Source organism: Cenococcum geophilum, assembly GCF_001692895.1.
Source record: "Cenococcum geophilum 1.58 unplaced genomic scaffold K441scaffold_95, whole genome shotgun sequence".
In the NCBI taxonomy this organism is placed as follows: Eukaryota; Fungi; Ascomycota; class Dothideomycetes; order Gloniales; family Gloniaceae; genus Cenococcum; species Cenococcum geophilum.
In genome coordinates, this window is record NW_027137653.1 from 164,721 (window position 1) to 181,772 (window position 17,052).

Sequence of the window (17,052 nt, forward strand, 5' to 3'; positions counted from 1 at the left end):
CCTAGATGGCTCGTCTCTATTACTATAAACCTTTAAGGGTTTTATAAGGTCTCTCTAGATAGAATCTAGAGTCTTCGCCCTAGTAATTGCTAGACTAATACTTAGTAAGTAAAATAACGGCAGCTTAGAACTATAGCGCTATAGCCTAAAGGCTATATACGTAATATTGAACGTAGTATAATATAAGGGATATTTTTAAAAAAAAAATTTAAAAAAAGAGTTAAGCTTAGCTATGTGTTCCTCCTAGTAGGGCCCTATTGTATAAAACGGAATATAGCATACAAAACAGCTAAATCTTATTCTTTATAGCCTTGTATAGCATTTCTAGCTCCTACTATTATCTCGCGACTTTATTATAGTGTTAATTAATAAGTTTGCGAGCGGCTTATAAAAGCCTAGACGCTTAATAACTCTAAAATGGTACGCTTTAGTGCAGGCGGAGTAAAGGACCTATTTTTGCTATAGTTTTTGGTATTAATATTCCTTAACTAGGCGCTATATAATATTTATTATTCCTTTTTACTTTTATAAAGGTAGGTAATGTTTAATTTAAATAGAGGCATAAAAGAGGGTATTTTATAGGCGGCAATAGAACATAAGGTAGGTATCCCTTAACACGCTGGTTTGCGTCCTACCGTTATCAATAAGAACTACCCAATTAGATTAATTATATAAAGCTATACGCGTTGTTTTAATTCGGTGTTCTGCACGGACCGCTTAATTTTAGGACGTAAGCGTGTTAAGGGATAATATCCCGTTATTTACACGTTAAGGGCTCTATAGTTTAAGAGCTAATAGCTATTACCTATAATAGTATCTAGTAGGAAGGAGAATAGAGACTTTTAAGTCTTCTAATAGACTCTCTTAGTGTTATAGTAAAACCTTAGCTAGTTAGTAATGTCTATGCCGTATATTTATTTATAAAGTCGGGTATATCTAATTCCGCTTTAAGCTTATTTTTAAATATCTTAATGGTTTACCTATAGCCTATAGCCATTATAGTAGGCCGCTTTTAAAGCTTTGTAATATATAATATTAGCAGCTCTATAATATAGTATTAAGAGAGAGATACCTACTATTATAAACTATAAATAGGAAAAGAAATATTATAGCGTCCTTTTAGGCAAACTCCATTACCTAGTAACTCTTAAATAACTCTGCGTAGAGCGTACCCTATAAAATCTGCATGTTATAGCTTAATTTAAGGTTAGAAAGTAATACTAAAAAGCGCTTTATAGGTACCTTATTTTTCTACTCTATACGCTGCTTTAAAGGAGCTATATAAGCTATAGATAACTTAGACCCAGCCAAAGCCGCCTAGTTAACCTTAATTGTCTCTTTTTAAATATTGCATTCCTCCTCTTCTAGATTCTCTTACTATATATATTGTTCTAACTATTCTTACTACTCTAATCCCTAGCTCTCGCAGCCGTTTAAATAGCTTTATGCTGCTAAAGAGATTATTAAGCTATACTACGTGCTTGCCTAGTAGATAAAGTCGCTTACTAGTAACATTATTGCGCTATATAAGGAGGTCTAATACTATAGCCTAAGCCCTTATTAAGGAAGGCTTTATTAAGGTCAACCGGGCCCTTTTTATCGCCTTTAGCATGCTATAGCCAACCTAGGACGTAAGATTAATTAGCTAAGACCTATATCTTAAATCCCTTAGGTGTAGGCTTACTAGGTATATTTATAATCTTAGGTATATAGCCTATAAACCTCCAGATAGTCTTAATAACCGCTAAGTACGGGCTAGGCCTCTAGAATTTGCGATAGAATACCTATAGATACTTAGAGAGCTTATTTATACGGTTAAACGTTATATAGAAGCTATTCTTTAGTATAGAACTATAACGAATATAGCGCTTAAGCTGCCTAAACCGGTTCCTTAATATATACTTAGTTACTTTATAAGTAGTGCCTTTTATAATAGGCTCCTAGTAGTCCTCTATAGCTAGTTCTATTATAATTCCTATATAAATTATAACTCTAAAGTAGGCGTAGAGCTCCTACCTATATGTAGTTTTCTATGGCCTTGCCCTGCCCTTTAGGGCTTCCTTTTCTAATACGGAATGCGCCTCTATATACGTATTTGTCTAGCTAGCCATTTTATCTAGTATCTTATCTATAAAGAATAGGCGGAATAAGGCTAGAGGATTACTATAATTAGTGCCTTAAGGAACAGCGCCTTCTCCTAGGTCCCAGTAGTTGTCTATTTAAAAGGGAGTAAATGGCGGTACAGCCCATGGCTCTGGCAGTGGCTGTTTTAATTTTTTGGTGCGAGGATCTTTCCACTTTACGTAGTCGATGTCATTAGATATGCGCCGCATTGTATAGCATTAGAATGGGCAAAAATCGCAGCTTATTTGGTCTATTTACATGCTCAATTGATGCCTAGCTCAGCACGGTGTTCGAGCACGGTGCAGCTTGGCATTGCACCTCGGCGGGTCAAGGGATAAACTCGTCACATCTACTTATAAACGCCCCAAGGTCATTCTAGCCTTTCAGATCAACTGGAAAATGCAACATTCACATCTCCTCTAAAATTGCATCCGAACGAGCCTCTTCAGCTCTCTAAACCAGAATATCCCGCCCTAATTTCCTGAACTGATGTATCCCAAGATCAAGCAGACCGTCGATCAGTCACGTTCGACTTGCCAGTTTACGTGTCGTCGTATAATCATCCGCTGTGAACTCTCACTGTTCACCGAACCGTCTTCTCGCAGACCGTCTTCCCGCGAACCGTCTCCTTGTGAGACATCCTCAAAGTACGCCGAAGCCATGTAGTCTATTATTTCCGGACGGAGACGCAGTTCTCTGTTGGCTGGAGACGATGTTGACCCTTTCATCGAATCCATGTGAATGCTTCCACCTCCGTATCCCGTTAAATCGTCCACTCCTATGTCCCCCAACCCCCCGGTCTTGAAGCTTTTGACAAACCCCTTGAGGCATGGTACTGTTGCGGAGATGAACGAGTATCCCAGTAAAATCTCTTGCCAGACCATTGTTGGCGTAATTGCTACACCCCTGTCACCGCTGCGGATAAATTGAGAGTACGCACGAAGATACATGCCAAAGAAAATAGCATTCCTGAGATTGGTAAGCCCAGTAACTAAATGGGCAGTGGATAGCACCAATAGCCGGCACTCACGGTAATCGAAAGGAAAAAGCAAGAAGCACCAGTAACTTGCGCCTGAAACCCATTCGAAGAGGCTGGATGAAGACTGCGGGGATGGCAACGATTATAAGCTCGGTAAGTATATCTAGCGTCGTTGCCAGCTGTAAACGTAGTACCTAAAGAAGAGGTTATTAAGAGTGTTACAAATTCGCATCTTTAGCTTCCTATTCAAGGCTCGTCAGTCGTAAGAGTGAGGGGTGAAATACTTTGACGTCTTCAGCATAGAATGGAAGAGTATGCACTCACATCATTACCACAGTGGAAGTTCTCTTCTTGTTCAATTATGTGATCGGGTGAGCATGCCACCGAAACAGCTAAGCCTGATGCAACTGCGCAGGCTGTAACAATGCCTATGCCGATATTGCAGGTAACCCATACCTTCGTTTTATCACGGGTAAATAATTGTCGCGTAATGAGGAGGACGGAGCACTTGGATAGACAGAGCCCAAATACAAGGAGTATACGACTTGCGAAAACCATCTAAGTAGATTGGAGTCCTTGTTAGCTTGAAGGGGAGGGATAGGCAGAGAAAGAAAAGGGGTAGATGTATATACTTTTGCCATTTCGTCTTGTTTTGTAGAAGCTGTGGATAAGCTCTTGCCTAGCCCGTTTGACAAGGCCGTGAAAATCATAACCCATTGCACCACTCCTAGGACCTAATGTGTAAACAATTAGTAAATTAAAACCAGCTTGAAGACAGATGGAACCACCGACATGACTGAACCCAAGCGTCAAGTCGTCCCAGTTCCAAATCCTAAATTTGATGACCAATCGAACGACGAATGTCAGGAGGGCGTAACATAGCGATAGAATGGTGACGACCCAGATTGGGGCTGCATGATCATTTGGCGTTACCGTAGTAAATCGGTTCCCTTAATTCCTTAGAAATGAAGTTTTCTGGATGGATTTGATGCGGGGGCAAACCGGTTGGAGGCGGGATTTCCATTTCCAATAGAACGCGTGATAATCTTTTAAGAATAAATTAAAGAATGGTGAGGTCGCTCTGAGGCCGCTTGCGATAGGGCTACTTGTAGGGCTCCTAGGAGACCTTCGAAACATAACGTAACAGTCAGTGAGGAATTGCGGCGCGAAGTAAATCCCTCCTGAGATGCTCTCCCAGAGAAGGAATTGGAGGGAGTGCCAGCGCAAAAGGAAAGCCGGCCAACTTCTCATCATGTGCGCTAAGTGGCTGACGCCGTGGCTGACGCCGTAGCAGGGTTTAAGAATGAAGGAAGGGACAGGGACGCAATTAGTGGTCGAGTTTCAGCGCATGAGATACTTCGAACCAGTGAGCGTACCGAAGGAGCAGAGGCGGAAAAAGAAAGGCTGCCTACTTGCCCAAACCAGCAGATGGACCCTGTGGGCTGTTTTACGAGAGGAAAGGGCCCGCGGAACCACCCGAACCGTCCCGGCAGGTCAGTCAACCATGCTAGCGTCCCGGGGAACGACCAGCCAAATGCCGCCTGTGCGAACTGTGCCGCTCTTGTGACAAGGTACTGGCAGCACCCTGAAGCCCTCATCCTGCAGACAAAGATTGATTTGGTATTGGCTCCGGAGCCTGGTCGCCCTTGGCTTTGCGATAGGGATCATGATTTGCCCTGGGCTCGTGTTTTGCAAGGTGCATGGACAGAGTGACAGTGGTCTCTCATCGCCCGGTGCAAGGTGACACACCAACGGGCCATGCAGCCCTGCTAGTATCACTGTTAAAGTCAAACAATCCCGCTATTCCAGCAGCCACTCGGTTATTTTGCATTATTCGTACTAGCAGAGAAGGTGTCTGTCCCGTTCGCATGTCGAATCTCTCCGACCCCCGGAACCAGCGCGTCTCCCCGCATAGATAGAGGTGTGAACTCTCCCAATTCCCCGGTTTTTAAACGACCATTGCAGTTTCGTTCATCGGGCGATGCTCGATGCCTGACTCGTTAGCGTTCCAGGTCCAACAAACGATCTTCCGAGGAAATTCCTATTTCAGAGAACTCCTCCCGCGTCTATTGTGAATTCTACAGCGACTGCGTCGTTCTCGTTGTCTGCCACCCCAGATTCCTTTCCTTCCACCTCTTTTGATTAATCCTCCACCGTGCAGGGCATATCGTGTTGCCATTGACACTCAGTCATGGCAGACATTAATGACAAGACCGCTACTGAGGTTGCTGTAACCACCTCTCTGAAGCAGCCCGGCGTTGAGGAGGTTCAGGATCCTGCTGTATCCAAAAAATATGGCACGCAATACGACAGAAGGGACATGAATCGCATGGGTAGACGGCAACAACTAAGAGTAAGATCATGTGGTTTTGGCGGCAAAGCAGCACAGGGACTGACTGCTTGTCCACGCAGCGCAACTTTCGCTTCCTCTCCATCTTCGGTTATGCTGTTATTCTCGGAAGTACTTGGGAGTTTGCTTTGGTGTACGACTTGGAAATTGAACACTCCTATGTTTGACTTGTGCTAATCTACTATGCAGGGTAGCCGGGATCTCAACCTTCAACGGAGGCCCCGCTGGAGCGATATGGCTCTTTTTCATCACTTGCATCGGCATGTTCTTCGTTACTCTTTCCATGGCTGAGATGGCTTCGATGTGAGTTCTTCCACCGTTAAAAGAACCATGTCAACGTATACATAACATCAGATGCTAATTCCACTTTGCAATCTCATAGGGCTCCGACATCAGGTGGGCAGTACCATTGGGTGTCCGAATTCGCCCCAAGAAAATACCAAAAATTCATCAGTTACATTGTCGGCAAGTACCCGCCGCGCTGACGTTGCGTTACTGGTTGAGTTGCTAATCGGAATACATCAGGCTGGCTCTGCGTCCTCGGTTGGCAATCCGGTATGGCTACAACCGCATTTGCTACCGCGCAACAATTCGAAGCCCTTATTGCGCTTAACGTACCGTCTTATAAAATTATGGGATGGCATGGCACCCTTTTCAGCATTGCCATCACCCTCTTCGCAATTATTTTTAATACTATCCTAATCAGAAAGCTACCGCTGTTTGAGGGGATTATACTTATCCTACACGTCTTTGGATTTATTGCTTTCATGACAGTCCTCTGGGTTATGTCACCCCGCGCTGACGTGCATACAACTTGGACTGACTTCCAGGACAATGCTGGCTGGGGAAACCTTGGTCTAGCTACTCTAGTTGGTATACTGGGTCCTACTGTAACATTGGTTGGGGGTGATTCAGCCTGTCACTTGTCAGAGGAACTGCGGGATGCAGCATGGGTCTTGCCACGATCCATGATCGTTACTGCTGTGGTCAACTACAGCCTTGGGTTTATCATGACGGTTACCATCATGACGACACTAGGAGACCTCAATGCTGATCTGGCGACAAACACTAACCAAGTTTATGTCCAGGTTCTTCTTAATGCGACGCAGTCTCGTGTTGGCACCTCTATTCTAACGGCTGTAATGGCAATCTTACTTCTATTTTGTGCCGTTAACAACGTCACGACATCGTCGCGTCAGCTGTTCGCATTTTCTCGCGACAAAGGGCTGCCTTTCTCTAAATGGTTATCTACAGTAAGAATCCCATTCTAAATCTGGATTGAGGCCGACAGTTGGCTAACATTACAAGGTGCCGGATGGTTGGGACATTCCCGTGAACGCCGTTATGACTACATTGCTTTTTACCACACTTCTTTCCCTCATTATTATTGGTTCTCCCATCGCTTTTAACGTCATTACCTCCCTTACGCAAGTCGGCTTAATATCCTCTTACATTATAGCCATTACCTGCATGGCTGTGCGACGCTTTTCTAGCAGGCCTCTTCTGCCTTCTCGTTTCAACCTTGGAAAAGCAGGTCTTTTTGTCAACTGCGCCGCTCTAACATTCTTGTTTGTCGCATATGTTTTCTTGTTCTTCCCCGCAGCTCCACACCCCACACCTGCAGCGATGAACTGGAGTTGTCTGATATATGCTGTTGTGCTCATGATTTCGCTTCTTTATTACTTCTTCGAAGGGAGGCATACATATGAGGGACCGGTGGAATATGTTCGCAAAGATGTGTAGATATCCTACTGTTAATGATATTGCGCATTTTAGAAATTACCATTTCAACCGAATATGGCTCGGAAGTTGTGGGCTTTTATACATGGGCTATTCAACTCGAAGGAGTCCTGTGACACCAAACATTTGGGAATCTCTTGAACAAGTACAGATATCGCATAGGTCGAAACGGAGCAAGCAAGACTAAGATATGTGCAGAACTTTTCAGTTTGGTCCTTACTCCAATGGCTAAACTTGCATTCTTCAAACAAGAGTGTCTCTGGGGCTCTACCCACTTCCTTACCATCAGTTAAAACAATGTGATAGCTTGCCAACGGTCATAAGATCTTCAGTGCATTCCAAAAGTCCTCGTCTAGACATTCATTGCATTCGCCTCTCTTGCTCCACAAGTCGCCCGCTAGTACTATACACTGGCCGGGTATTATTTCTTCCAAAGTCCAAACAATTATTTTTTTTGAAATGAGATTTAACCATTCCGATATTCCGATATTTGCCGTGGCATAACTGCAGCTAACATCAGCTTCCAGCACCAGTCTCACCCGAATTTACAGTGTTTATTCGCCGCAATACGTCACGTTTTGGTTCGCTATTGTAATAGCTTCCTTGTATACTGGTACATAGCCTCAGTACCTTTAAGAAGTCGGGGAAATAGTTCATTCCAGCCCCCCACCACCTTAAACACCTCATCGACTAGATACGCCTATATAGGTAATTGTTATTCCTATTTAAGTATTGTGTATTAGATTTGGATTAGAGCATTGGAGCGGATTCGACCTCAGGTCCATGCCACGCCAGTCCAAATAGATCACTGGGCAGAGACTATGGCCGGCTAAGGAGTCCTTCGCTAGGTGAATCGAGCGAAAAGCCAACTAAAACGATTTATCCCACCAGCTTCTGGCTTGCCTTTGCTGGCCTCCATTGCACAGGTCTATCCTTTCTTATAGTATCGACCTACCGCTAGGTAATCCGTGCGCGCGCGCACAATTGTGGTTGGACGTCTTGACTTAATCGTATTGGTTCTCAGGGTTGTAAATCAATTAACTCAACTCAACTAAGGCTTTAAATTGATTAAATTGAAAGCTTTATAAGCAGAGAGCTTAGTTAATTAAATTAATTAAATTAATATTAAAGTCCTAGTAACTAGTTTAACTAAGTTTAACTAGTATAGTAGTTAGTAACTATTATAAGTTTTTAGTATAGAGTTAATATAGAACAACCTACCTAGCGATACCTAAATTATTTCCTACTATCCTTCCTATAGGCTTTTATAGTGTATAGGAATTAAATAAATAACTTAATTATAAATCTATAGAAATTAGGTAGTATAAATATATAAAAGTAGACCCCTAACTCTAAAGCTTATAAATTATTTTAATTATATCTAAGATATATAAGGGTAGTACTAACGCTAGTAAAATAGGGTAATATATAAGGTCTAGTAGTTAGTTATACTTTTTATCGCCCGGCTTTTAATATAGGTCTATTATAAGTCTTAGTATAGTATTAACTTACCTTCCTACCTGTTAATATTATCTCTTTCTTTACTAGCCGCTTTAACTACCTATCTACTATATTAATAACGCCTTCCCTATCCTATAACCCTAGCACTATTAAAGCTTTAATATCCCTTAATTAACTTAACTTAATCAAAGCCTTTAAATTAATTAAATTACTAAGCTAGCGAACTCTTAGTTAGTTAAATTAATTAAGTCTTAGTACCTAACTTAACTCAATATTAAAGTGTTGTTAATTGATTTGCAACCCTATTGGTTCTAATGGCGAGACTCTTATTAGTAACCGTAGGACAAATTGTACCGTTGGAAGGGATAGTCTCGACAGCTCTCCTAAGCATTATTGCGAAGCTTAATGGCGGAGACAGCTATATCCAGGTTATTAACGTTTACTTTCTTAGGAGGCACGCAAAGCACGAAAGAGAAGGACATTCCTTTAATGCGCTAATATGTCCCTAGCGCTGTATTGCAACCTCTACGGCCAACTTAATCTCTAGGGCCGTCGGTATGTTATCCCTTAACCCGTCAGCGTCCCCGGAGTAAATAGTCCGTGCGGGAACGTCGTACTTTAAGCTTCGCAGTGGTTGGATTCTATAGCTCTAATTAGCTAGCTCTTATTAATAATATGGGGACGAAATCTAATGGGTTAGGGGATAATTATGGCGACGTGCCTATATACCTGCTTTAACTGCTAGCTAAAGACTATCTAATTGGTCGGCGACGACGTGCTACAACTAACCGTTCGGTCGTTTAATTAAGGTAGAAAGTCAGCCCGGCTAAAGGCTCTAATTGTCCTAATTTAAATGCGGAGACAGCGTTTAATTAATTGAGATTTAATAAGGCCCTGGCTTGACTTAAGGTGTCTTTAACTATATATATAACTAAGGCTTTATATCTATAAACAATTGATTAAAACTTCCGTGTAGACGTGCAATTGGTTAAGGCTTTGCATCTGCCGTTTAATTAAGGCTTCGCATATATAGGCGTCCAGTTAAGCTGCCGTACTATTGTCTAATTAAGGCTCTGCTCCTAATGCTCCATATCTGCAAACTTCGTATATAACTCTATATAAGACTCCGTATAAAGCTCCGTATCTATATCTATAGGAAAGATTAGGCGTTAAGACGGGCGGCAATTAATCGATTAAGGGGTTAAAGGGGAGGCTCCTGTAGAGACTCTAAAACGTTAATTGGCGGTGCTTCTAACAATCTTCTAACTATATACTAGTTTCCTAATTAGGCCTAGTAACTATCTATCTGCCATTATAGAATCTTTAACTGCTAATTAAAGGCGTTTGGGAGCGATAGGTAACTAATTTAGTTTAACTACGATAATATATAATTGACCAACGTTTAAATAGGGTATTAGGTCGGCCCGACCAAAGGCTTTATTTAATCCGACTTAACTATAGAGGCGGCGTCTGATTGATTAATATTTAACTAAGGCTTTAGCTTAACTTAAGGCGTCTTTTACTATATATATAATTTAGGCTCTATATTTATATATATTTAGCTAAGCTCCTATATTATTATCGAATTAAAACTCTATATTATTGGATAATTAATTAAGGCTTTAAATTCGCCGATATTCTATTAAGGCTTTATATCTATAGTTAATTAAGGCTCCTAGTGTTTACTAAACGCCTAATCTAGAGACCTGTCTTAAGACTTCCTTCCTTATAAGTATAAACGGCAGCTTCTAGTAGACTATTTTCGAAGGCCCGTTGATTTCCTAGGACATCTCTTATAGCTACTTTCTTCTCTTTCTAGGCCGTCCTTTTAACTCTTTCGGCATATCCGTGGGCTTTTGTGGCTGCTTCTTTGCCCCCGCTGCTGGTAGTACGCTTATGTATCCTTAATCTTCTTCTAGCTTAAGAGCCTTCTTAGGGTTGTCTTCTGCTCTTAGTCTCTTCGTCATTATCCTACTGCTTCCGCGCTTTATTTAAGTTATTCTTTAAAACCATCTAGTGGCAGCTTCTCGGTTGTTGTGACTACCTCTATTATATATCCCTTGCCCTTACATCTATAATATAGTCTTTTATTAAGACGACCTCTAAGGAAAAGCGCCGGCTCCTATTTTCCTTATAATCCTTAACAAGGTCCTTTACTAGCTTGGCTAGATATAGCTTAGCTCTGTCTTTAGTCGTATAAGGATAGCTTAGGCTTAAGGTAGTTAGTTATACCCTATATACGATCTTTTATAGAGTATCCTTATCTTCTCTTATCTTACAATACCTCTTTATATACTGCTTTACTGTTTCTAAGGTGCTTATTTTCCAATATTATACTGCCTTTATATAGGTCTGAGTGATAAATAGATTAATATATTGACTAAATATTAATCGTTGTTATTAAGGGAGCTAAAATACCGCGATATGGCTTATATAAGCTATATAAACGGTCTTAGCATGGTGTTGTAGTTATTTATCAAGGTCGACGGCTTCCTAAAGGCCCTTACCCCCCCTTATTCCTTACTAGCTGTTTTCTCCTCTAGCCTAATATAATTCCTCCTCTTACCTACGACTTTAAATACTCCGATTGCTTAATATTGACTAGTCTAAGCCTTATGCGCTGCTAAGAAATCGTTCACCGCGCTCCTGAGAAAATACGTTCTGGCTTAGCCGACATAGGTAATATAGATAGAATATCTATCGCTATATAATAGAGCGATAGGTACGCCACGCGATTGCTTAGATTAAGCTACTAATTAAGGGCAGTTGTATCGGCAGGAAGATTTATAGGAGAGGCGTTAATAAAGTAATTAAACTCGTCCTTAATTAAATTAAGACTTAACTGCTTCCTACTCCAAAGATTATACTTATATCTCGGAATTGCGATTGGTGGCTTCCTCTCCCTCCTCAGCTGTATACTTATCCTTATACTCCTTTACCTAAAGCCTTTAAGCTGCATTAACTACGGGCTTCCTCTAAGTGGGTTTCTAATTGCGATTAATATAGGCCTTCCTCCGGTAAGGAGCTAATAGTAAGGCTGCGCTATATATGGTCACCTTGTCGGTTTTAAGGTAGTATTTATTAAAGGTATGCCAACTAGTGCGTATATAGTTATATAGCTTCTAATTAGTGACGTACTTTTAGAGAGCTAATTTAAAGTGCTCTACAATAAAATCTATTATAAAAAGCGCTTTATTAAGAGTAGCTTTATCGCCTTCTGTTTCTTTTATAACTCTCTTAAAGGGCTAGAGGAAGTCTTTAATATCTTTAAGAGCCTTCTAATTAGTCACGTTAAGGATGTCCTCCTTATTAAACTCCTTAAGATACTCTTCCTGGTATTTACTAATTGCGCCTTTTAATTTAAGAGCTATTATAATTATATTATACCACGAGTTCTACCGCCTATTATTATCTATAGGAATAGCCCTTAAAGTAATTGTGATAAAGTGGTTGTAGTAAGCGGTAGAGCTTTAAATATGTATAATAACGTTATATATCCTGCCTAGAGGACCGATCTCGTGATGAGTGAACTTAGTAGCCTTCCCTTTTTAAAACCTTTTGGCAAGAATCTCTTTAATTTAATCGTCTTTAAGATCTGACTTAGTTTTAAGCTTTTTATAAGCATCTTTAAAGGTAGTATTAATAGCTTCCTTATCCTTAAAAATGAAGAAAGCTTGTGCGGCTATATTAAGTACGTACCCGTAGTAGCGAATACAATATTACTATACGTTGTATCGGGCCTCTATTTCTTCTTCTTTAAGTCTTATAAAAAGCCTCTGCAGAAGCTTATTGTTACTGCTATAACTATTACCTATATAGTAGCTAATCCTATTAAGTAGCTCGTAATCTTTAAGGACTTGCTAAAGGACTTTTACCTATTTATCGCTGCCGCGTTTACTAGGGAGGTAGGGTAGAGCAAGTAAGGCCGTTCTTAGTACACCCGTACTTTTAATAAAGTAAGCGTAGATCGCGATAAAAGTTTTCTAATTTAGCAACGTCCACGCGTTAATTAAGAGGTGTATTAGTATAAAAGAGGAAAGCAGCTTCTACTTAAGGATCGCTTTATTAAGAAGGAAGGACTTGTCAATTATCTTAGGTACGGTACTACTAGAGTTAATTAGCGCTTTCTTATAGGTGTAGTTTACTGAGAGAAGAAGCAATTAAAGCTCTGGCTAAGTTACTGCCTTATATAGTAGATTGCGAATAATAATTAGTTATGTAAGAGCGTTGCGTATTATTATAAGATCGAAGCTCTCTTTTTGTAACGGCGCTATCGCACGTTACCTGCCAAATTCTGCCATATTCTGCCAACCTGCGATTGGCCCGCCTAAAGCTAGCGTCTTGGCGGCTTACCCTATATATTTGTTTATATCGGTCCTAGCAACCCCTTTTCCTTCTCTTTAGCTTAGTATCTTNNTAATANAGCATTCGTTTAAGCTTNGGTTTAGAGGCATTTGTTTAAGCCATAACATTATACTAAGCTCTCCCTACCTTGCCTGGGAAGGCCTTAATAATATCCCACCCTAAAGAAACTTCGTCTGTAACGACGCATTAATATGCTATACTTAGACACTAAAACAACTCTATATTACCTGGGAAGGCCTAGATAATATCCTACCTTATAAGCTAGACAGGACTGGACCTGTACCCCCAGAATTAAAACTAAAGCATATAATACCGATGAACCTTAAAAAGCTAATAATAGTACCTAAAGTAAGCTTATCTAAGAGAGCTGCCTCTACCTAAGAGGAACCTAAGATCCAATTAGGATTAGAAATTAAAGACAATAATAACATTATAAACGTATGGGAGTAGATTCGCGCCCTTGTAGCTAGCTAAGAAGCTAATTATCTTAAAGCGAGAAATATATAAGAGACCCTATAAGAGATCCTAGAAACCTTACGGCCCTATAAAATAGCCCAGCTTCCTTTCCTTAAAGCCCTAGCCGACCTATTTACTCTACTAAATATGATATACTAGGGAGTATAGATATAATAATAAAGCAATTAAAGTCCGTTAAGCTCCCTAACCCCCTACTACTATTTAATAGGATAGACCCTACCTTTAAGAATTAGAGAATTTAAGTATAAGGAAAGCTCCGTGTTAACTATAACTATTTTCTTTCTAAAGAAGCTAAAATACTCTACCTCTTTAGTCGAACCACTGGGGACGCCTAACGGCACCTTTAAGCTAAGTTTAAGGATAACTCCCCTATCTAATTTATATTTATTAATAAGATAATATAGCACCTAGCGGCTATCTATGTTAACCTAAATAAAGTATAGGATGCCCGTTATAACTATAATTACCTAATAATAAAACTAAACTAACCCTTTGCCAAATTCTAGACTTAATTCCTATACCTTATAAAAGAAGGCTAGGTTCCCCTTAAGAACTACTAATTAGACCTATACAATAAGCTAATAATCCAGCTATAAAAAAAGATTGCTGTAACCTTAAATAACCTACTAACCTATAAAAGACTTATAGCTTATTACCTATTATTAGACTTAGAACTAAAGCGGATTAACGCCTACCCTAATTAGCAGAAGTAACTCTATAACAATTAAAACTCGCTAGCTATACCTATAGGAGCTAGAGCAGGAAGATAAGTTATAACTACTTTTATACTAAAGGCGGTTATAACTACGCACTAGTAAGCCTCGCTTAACCAGCTATATACTACGCCATTAACTAGTATTCACCGTAATACTCTAATTAACCCTACCTCGGCTATATACTTTAACTGTAATAAGTAAGGTTACTTTACCTTATCTTACCCGGAGCTAAAGGATATAGGTAATATTAAAGAGATAGAGGAAGGAGAAACGTTTAATAAGTTGGGAAAAGAAGAACCCTAGGGAAAGACTCCCCCCTAGGGTACCCTATTAATCTTAAAGAGATTAATCTTAGTTAGTTAATGGGTGGAAAGTATTTTATAGTTCTATATATAGTATCTTAAAATGGATATAGAGTTAATATAACCGCCCTTATTAACACTAGAGCAAATAGCTTTACCTTTATAAATACTGCCTATATAAATAATATTACCAAGTTTCTAAATATAGAAGCTATCTAACTAGAGAAGCCTATTTAGGTAAAGGGCTATAACGGCTAAGCCGGTTAGCCTGTTACCTACGTCTTAAAGTTATATATTGCTTTTAATAGACGACGCTAATATAGCATCCCCTTTTACATCCTAGACCTAGGGTCCTATAATATAATCCTTAAACAAAAATAGATGTCCTATTTTAATATTTAGTTAAATATACGAAAAAAACGGTTTATCTGGCCGGAGGATAGACTAAAGTTACCCTTTTTTATTAGGGAGATCTAAACTAACCGCAAGACACTAGCTATAAGGGCTAACCCTACCTACTAGTAAAATATCTAGGCCCGTAACCTAGCCTTTACCTAAGAGGACGCCCGCCGCAAAGCTAAAAAGAACTCTATATTAATAAAGATACTCTCCCAAAGCGCTATATTTAAAGAGAACTCTACATATAAAAGCGGGACAGATAATAACGTAAATAACGTCTAAATTATATAGATTTAACTATTATAGAAAAGAACGTATTAATAGGATATAAGAGATAACCTCTAAAAGATATAATAGGAGCTAAAAGGAGTAATAATAACGCCACTACCCCAGAAGTCCCTAAAGTCACATACGCCCCTATTATTAGTTAACCCCCCTACTATAGATATCGCCGTAATTAGCGCTATAGCATTCCACTTTAATATATACCGGAAGGACAATAAGGTCTTTATAATAAGCCTATATAAGATTAACTAAATTATTAATAATAGAGAGGAAAGGCTAGATAAGGAAACTAATAAGGAACTAGTTAAATGCCTTCTTCCTACTATTTATATAGGCTATAAGGATACATTCTTAAAGGCGGCCTTAGATAAGTTATCCCCTTACTAGATATATAATTATAAGATTTAATTAAAGGCCAATAACTTGCTAGGCTATAGCCCCCTCTACTATTAAGTAATAGATAAGCTAAAAGTAATAAAGTAGTACTTAATTAATAACCTGGATAAAGGGTTTATTAAGCCAAGTTAAGCCTCTTTTACTTCCCCTATCCTATTTATAAAAAAGCCTAATAGAGGCCTTTGTTTTTATATTAACTATTAAAAGCTAAACGCTATTACTTAAAAGGACTAGTATCCTATTCCTTTAATTAACAAGACTCTTATACGTTTAAGCTAGGTAAAGATCTTTACTAAACTTAATATCCGCTAAGCTTTCTACTAAATTAGGATAAACCCTACATCTAAAGATTTAACAACGTTCCGTACCCGCTATAGTTCCTATAAATATAAAGTTCTTCCTTTTAGACTAATAAATAGACTAGCTATATACCAAAGGTATATAAATAACGTTCTTTTTAATTACCTTAACAAATTCTATACGGCATACCTAGACGACATTCTTATATACTCGGACAACGAACTTAAGTATTAAGTTTATATTAAAAAGGTCCTAGAGAGACTACGGAACGCAGGCTTATAAGTTAATATTAAGAAATATAAGTTTAGGGTAAAATATATAAAATATCTTGGGTTTATCGTAACTACGGAAGGAATTAAGGTTAACCCTAAAAAGGTAGAGGTAATCCGTAACTAAAAGCCCCCTTATATAATAAAAGGAATCTAGTCCTTCCTTAGTTTTTATAATTTCTACTACCGGTTTATCCGTGACTACAGAATTATAGCAAAACCTCTTATATGACTAACTAGAAAGGACACGCCTTTTATCTTTAATAATAGCTACATAGAGGCCTTTAAAGAGGTAAAGGATTAGCTTATCTCTTCCCTAATCCTTTATTACTATAACCCAGACCTTAAATTAATACTAGAAATAGATGCCTCTAATAGGGTTATAGCGGGAATCCTATTACAGTTATATCCAGACGGCGAATAGTACCCTATAGCTTTCTTCTTAAAGATAATAGACCTGGCTAAGTATAACTATAAAGTATATAATAAAGAAATACTAGCTATTATTTAATTACTCTTCTAATAGCGTGTAGAGCTTAAAGGTATAAACTCCCGGATTAAGATATATATAAATTATAAAGCCCTAGAGTACTTTATAACTATAAAGTAACTTATAAGGCGATAAGCCTAGTGGGCCGAAATACTCTCCTAATTCTTCTTTATAATTATATATTATTCTAGTAAATAAAACTCTAAGGCTAATGCCCTAACCTAAAGAGAATAAGATATAGGACCCTAGAATAAGCTAAAGACCTAATATTAGACGCGCGCCCTCTTTTATCTAGAACAGCTTAACCCGCGGATCCTTAAGGAGCTAGACTTCTAGCAAAATAAGCTAGTACTAATGGAGGAGTTCTTAGATAAGTTAATAGGGCTAATTAACTACCTC

At 39.1% G+C, this 17,052-nt stretch overlaps 2 protein-coding genes across 2 annotated transcripts; one reads left to right on the forward strand and one right to left on the reverse strand.

The window, feature by feature from the left end:
• Positions 1-2,642: 2,642 nt before the first annotated feature.
• Positions 2,643-4,449, reverse strand: K441DRAFT_701497 (uncharacterized protein; the record flags this gene model as incomplete). The annotated part of the gene is made up of 6 exons (XM_067653347.1): positions 4,106-4,449; positions 3,896-4,053; positions 3,736-3,837; positions 3,428-3,661; positions 3,155-3,297; positions 2,643-3,093 (listed from the first exon to the last, which is right to left on the reverse strand). The coding sequence occupies exons 1-6, from the start codon at positions 4,125-4,127 to the stop codon at positions 2,643-2,645; spliced, it is 1,110 nt and encodes a 369-aa protein (XP_067496585.1). The 5' UTR covers positions 4,128-4,449.
• A 605-nt stretch (positions 4,450-5,054) lies between these two features.
• Positions 5,055-7,222, forward strand: K441DRAFT_709552 (amino acid transporter). Its single transcript, XM_067653854.1, has 6 exons — positions 5,055-5,456; positions 5,516-5,586; positions 5,643-5,756; positions 5,836-5,918; positions 5,979-6,706; positions 6,762-7,222. Exons 1-6 carry the CDS (start codon positions 5,295-5,297, stop codon positions 7,194-7,196), a joined length of 1,593 nt encoding a protein of 530 aa, XP_067496586.1. The 5' UTR covers positions 5,055-5,294; the 3' UTR covers positions 7,197-7,222.
• Positions 7,223-17,052: the final 9,830 nt, after the last annotated feature.

What these genes read in the sequence shown, in the direction of transcription:
- K441DRAFT_709552 (XM_067653854.1), top strand. Translation starts at nt 5,295, where the DNA reads ATGGCAGACATTAATGACAAGACCGCTACTGAGGTTGCTGTAACCACC. An exon ending in ACTTGGGAGTTTGCTTTGGT is followed by an intron (nt 5,587 to 5,642) that starts GTACGACTTGGA and finishes TCTACTATGCAG; the next exon opens with GGTAGCCGGGATCTCAACCT. An exon ending in ATGGCTGAGATGGCTTCGAT is followed by an intron (nt 5,757 to 5,835) that starts GTGAGTTCTTCC and finishes GCAATCTCATAG; the next exon opens with GGCTCCGACATCAGGTGGGC.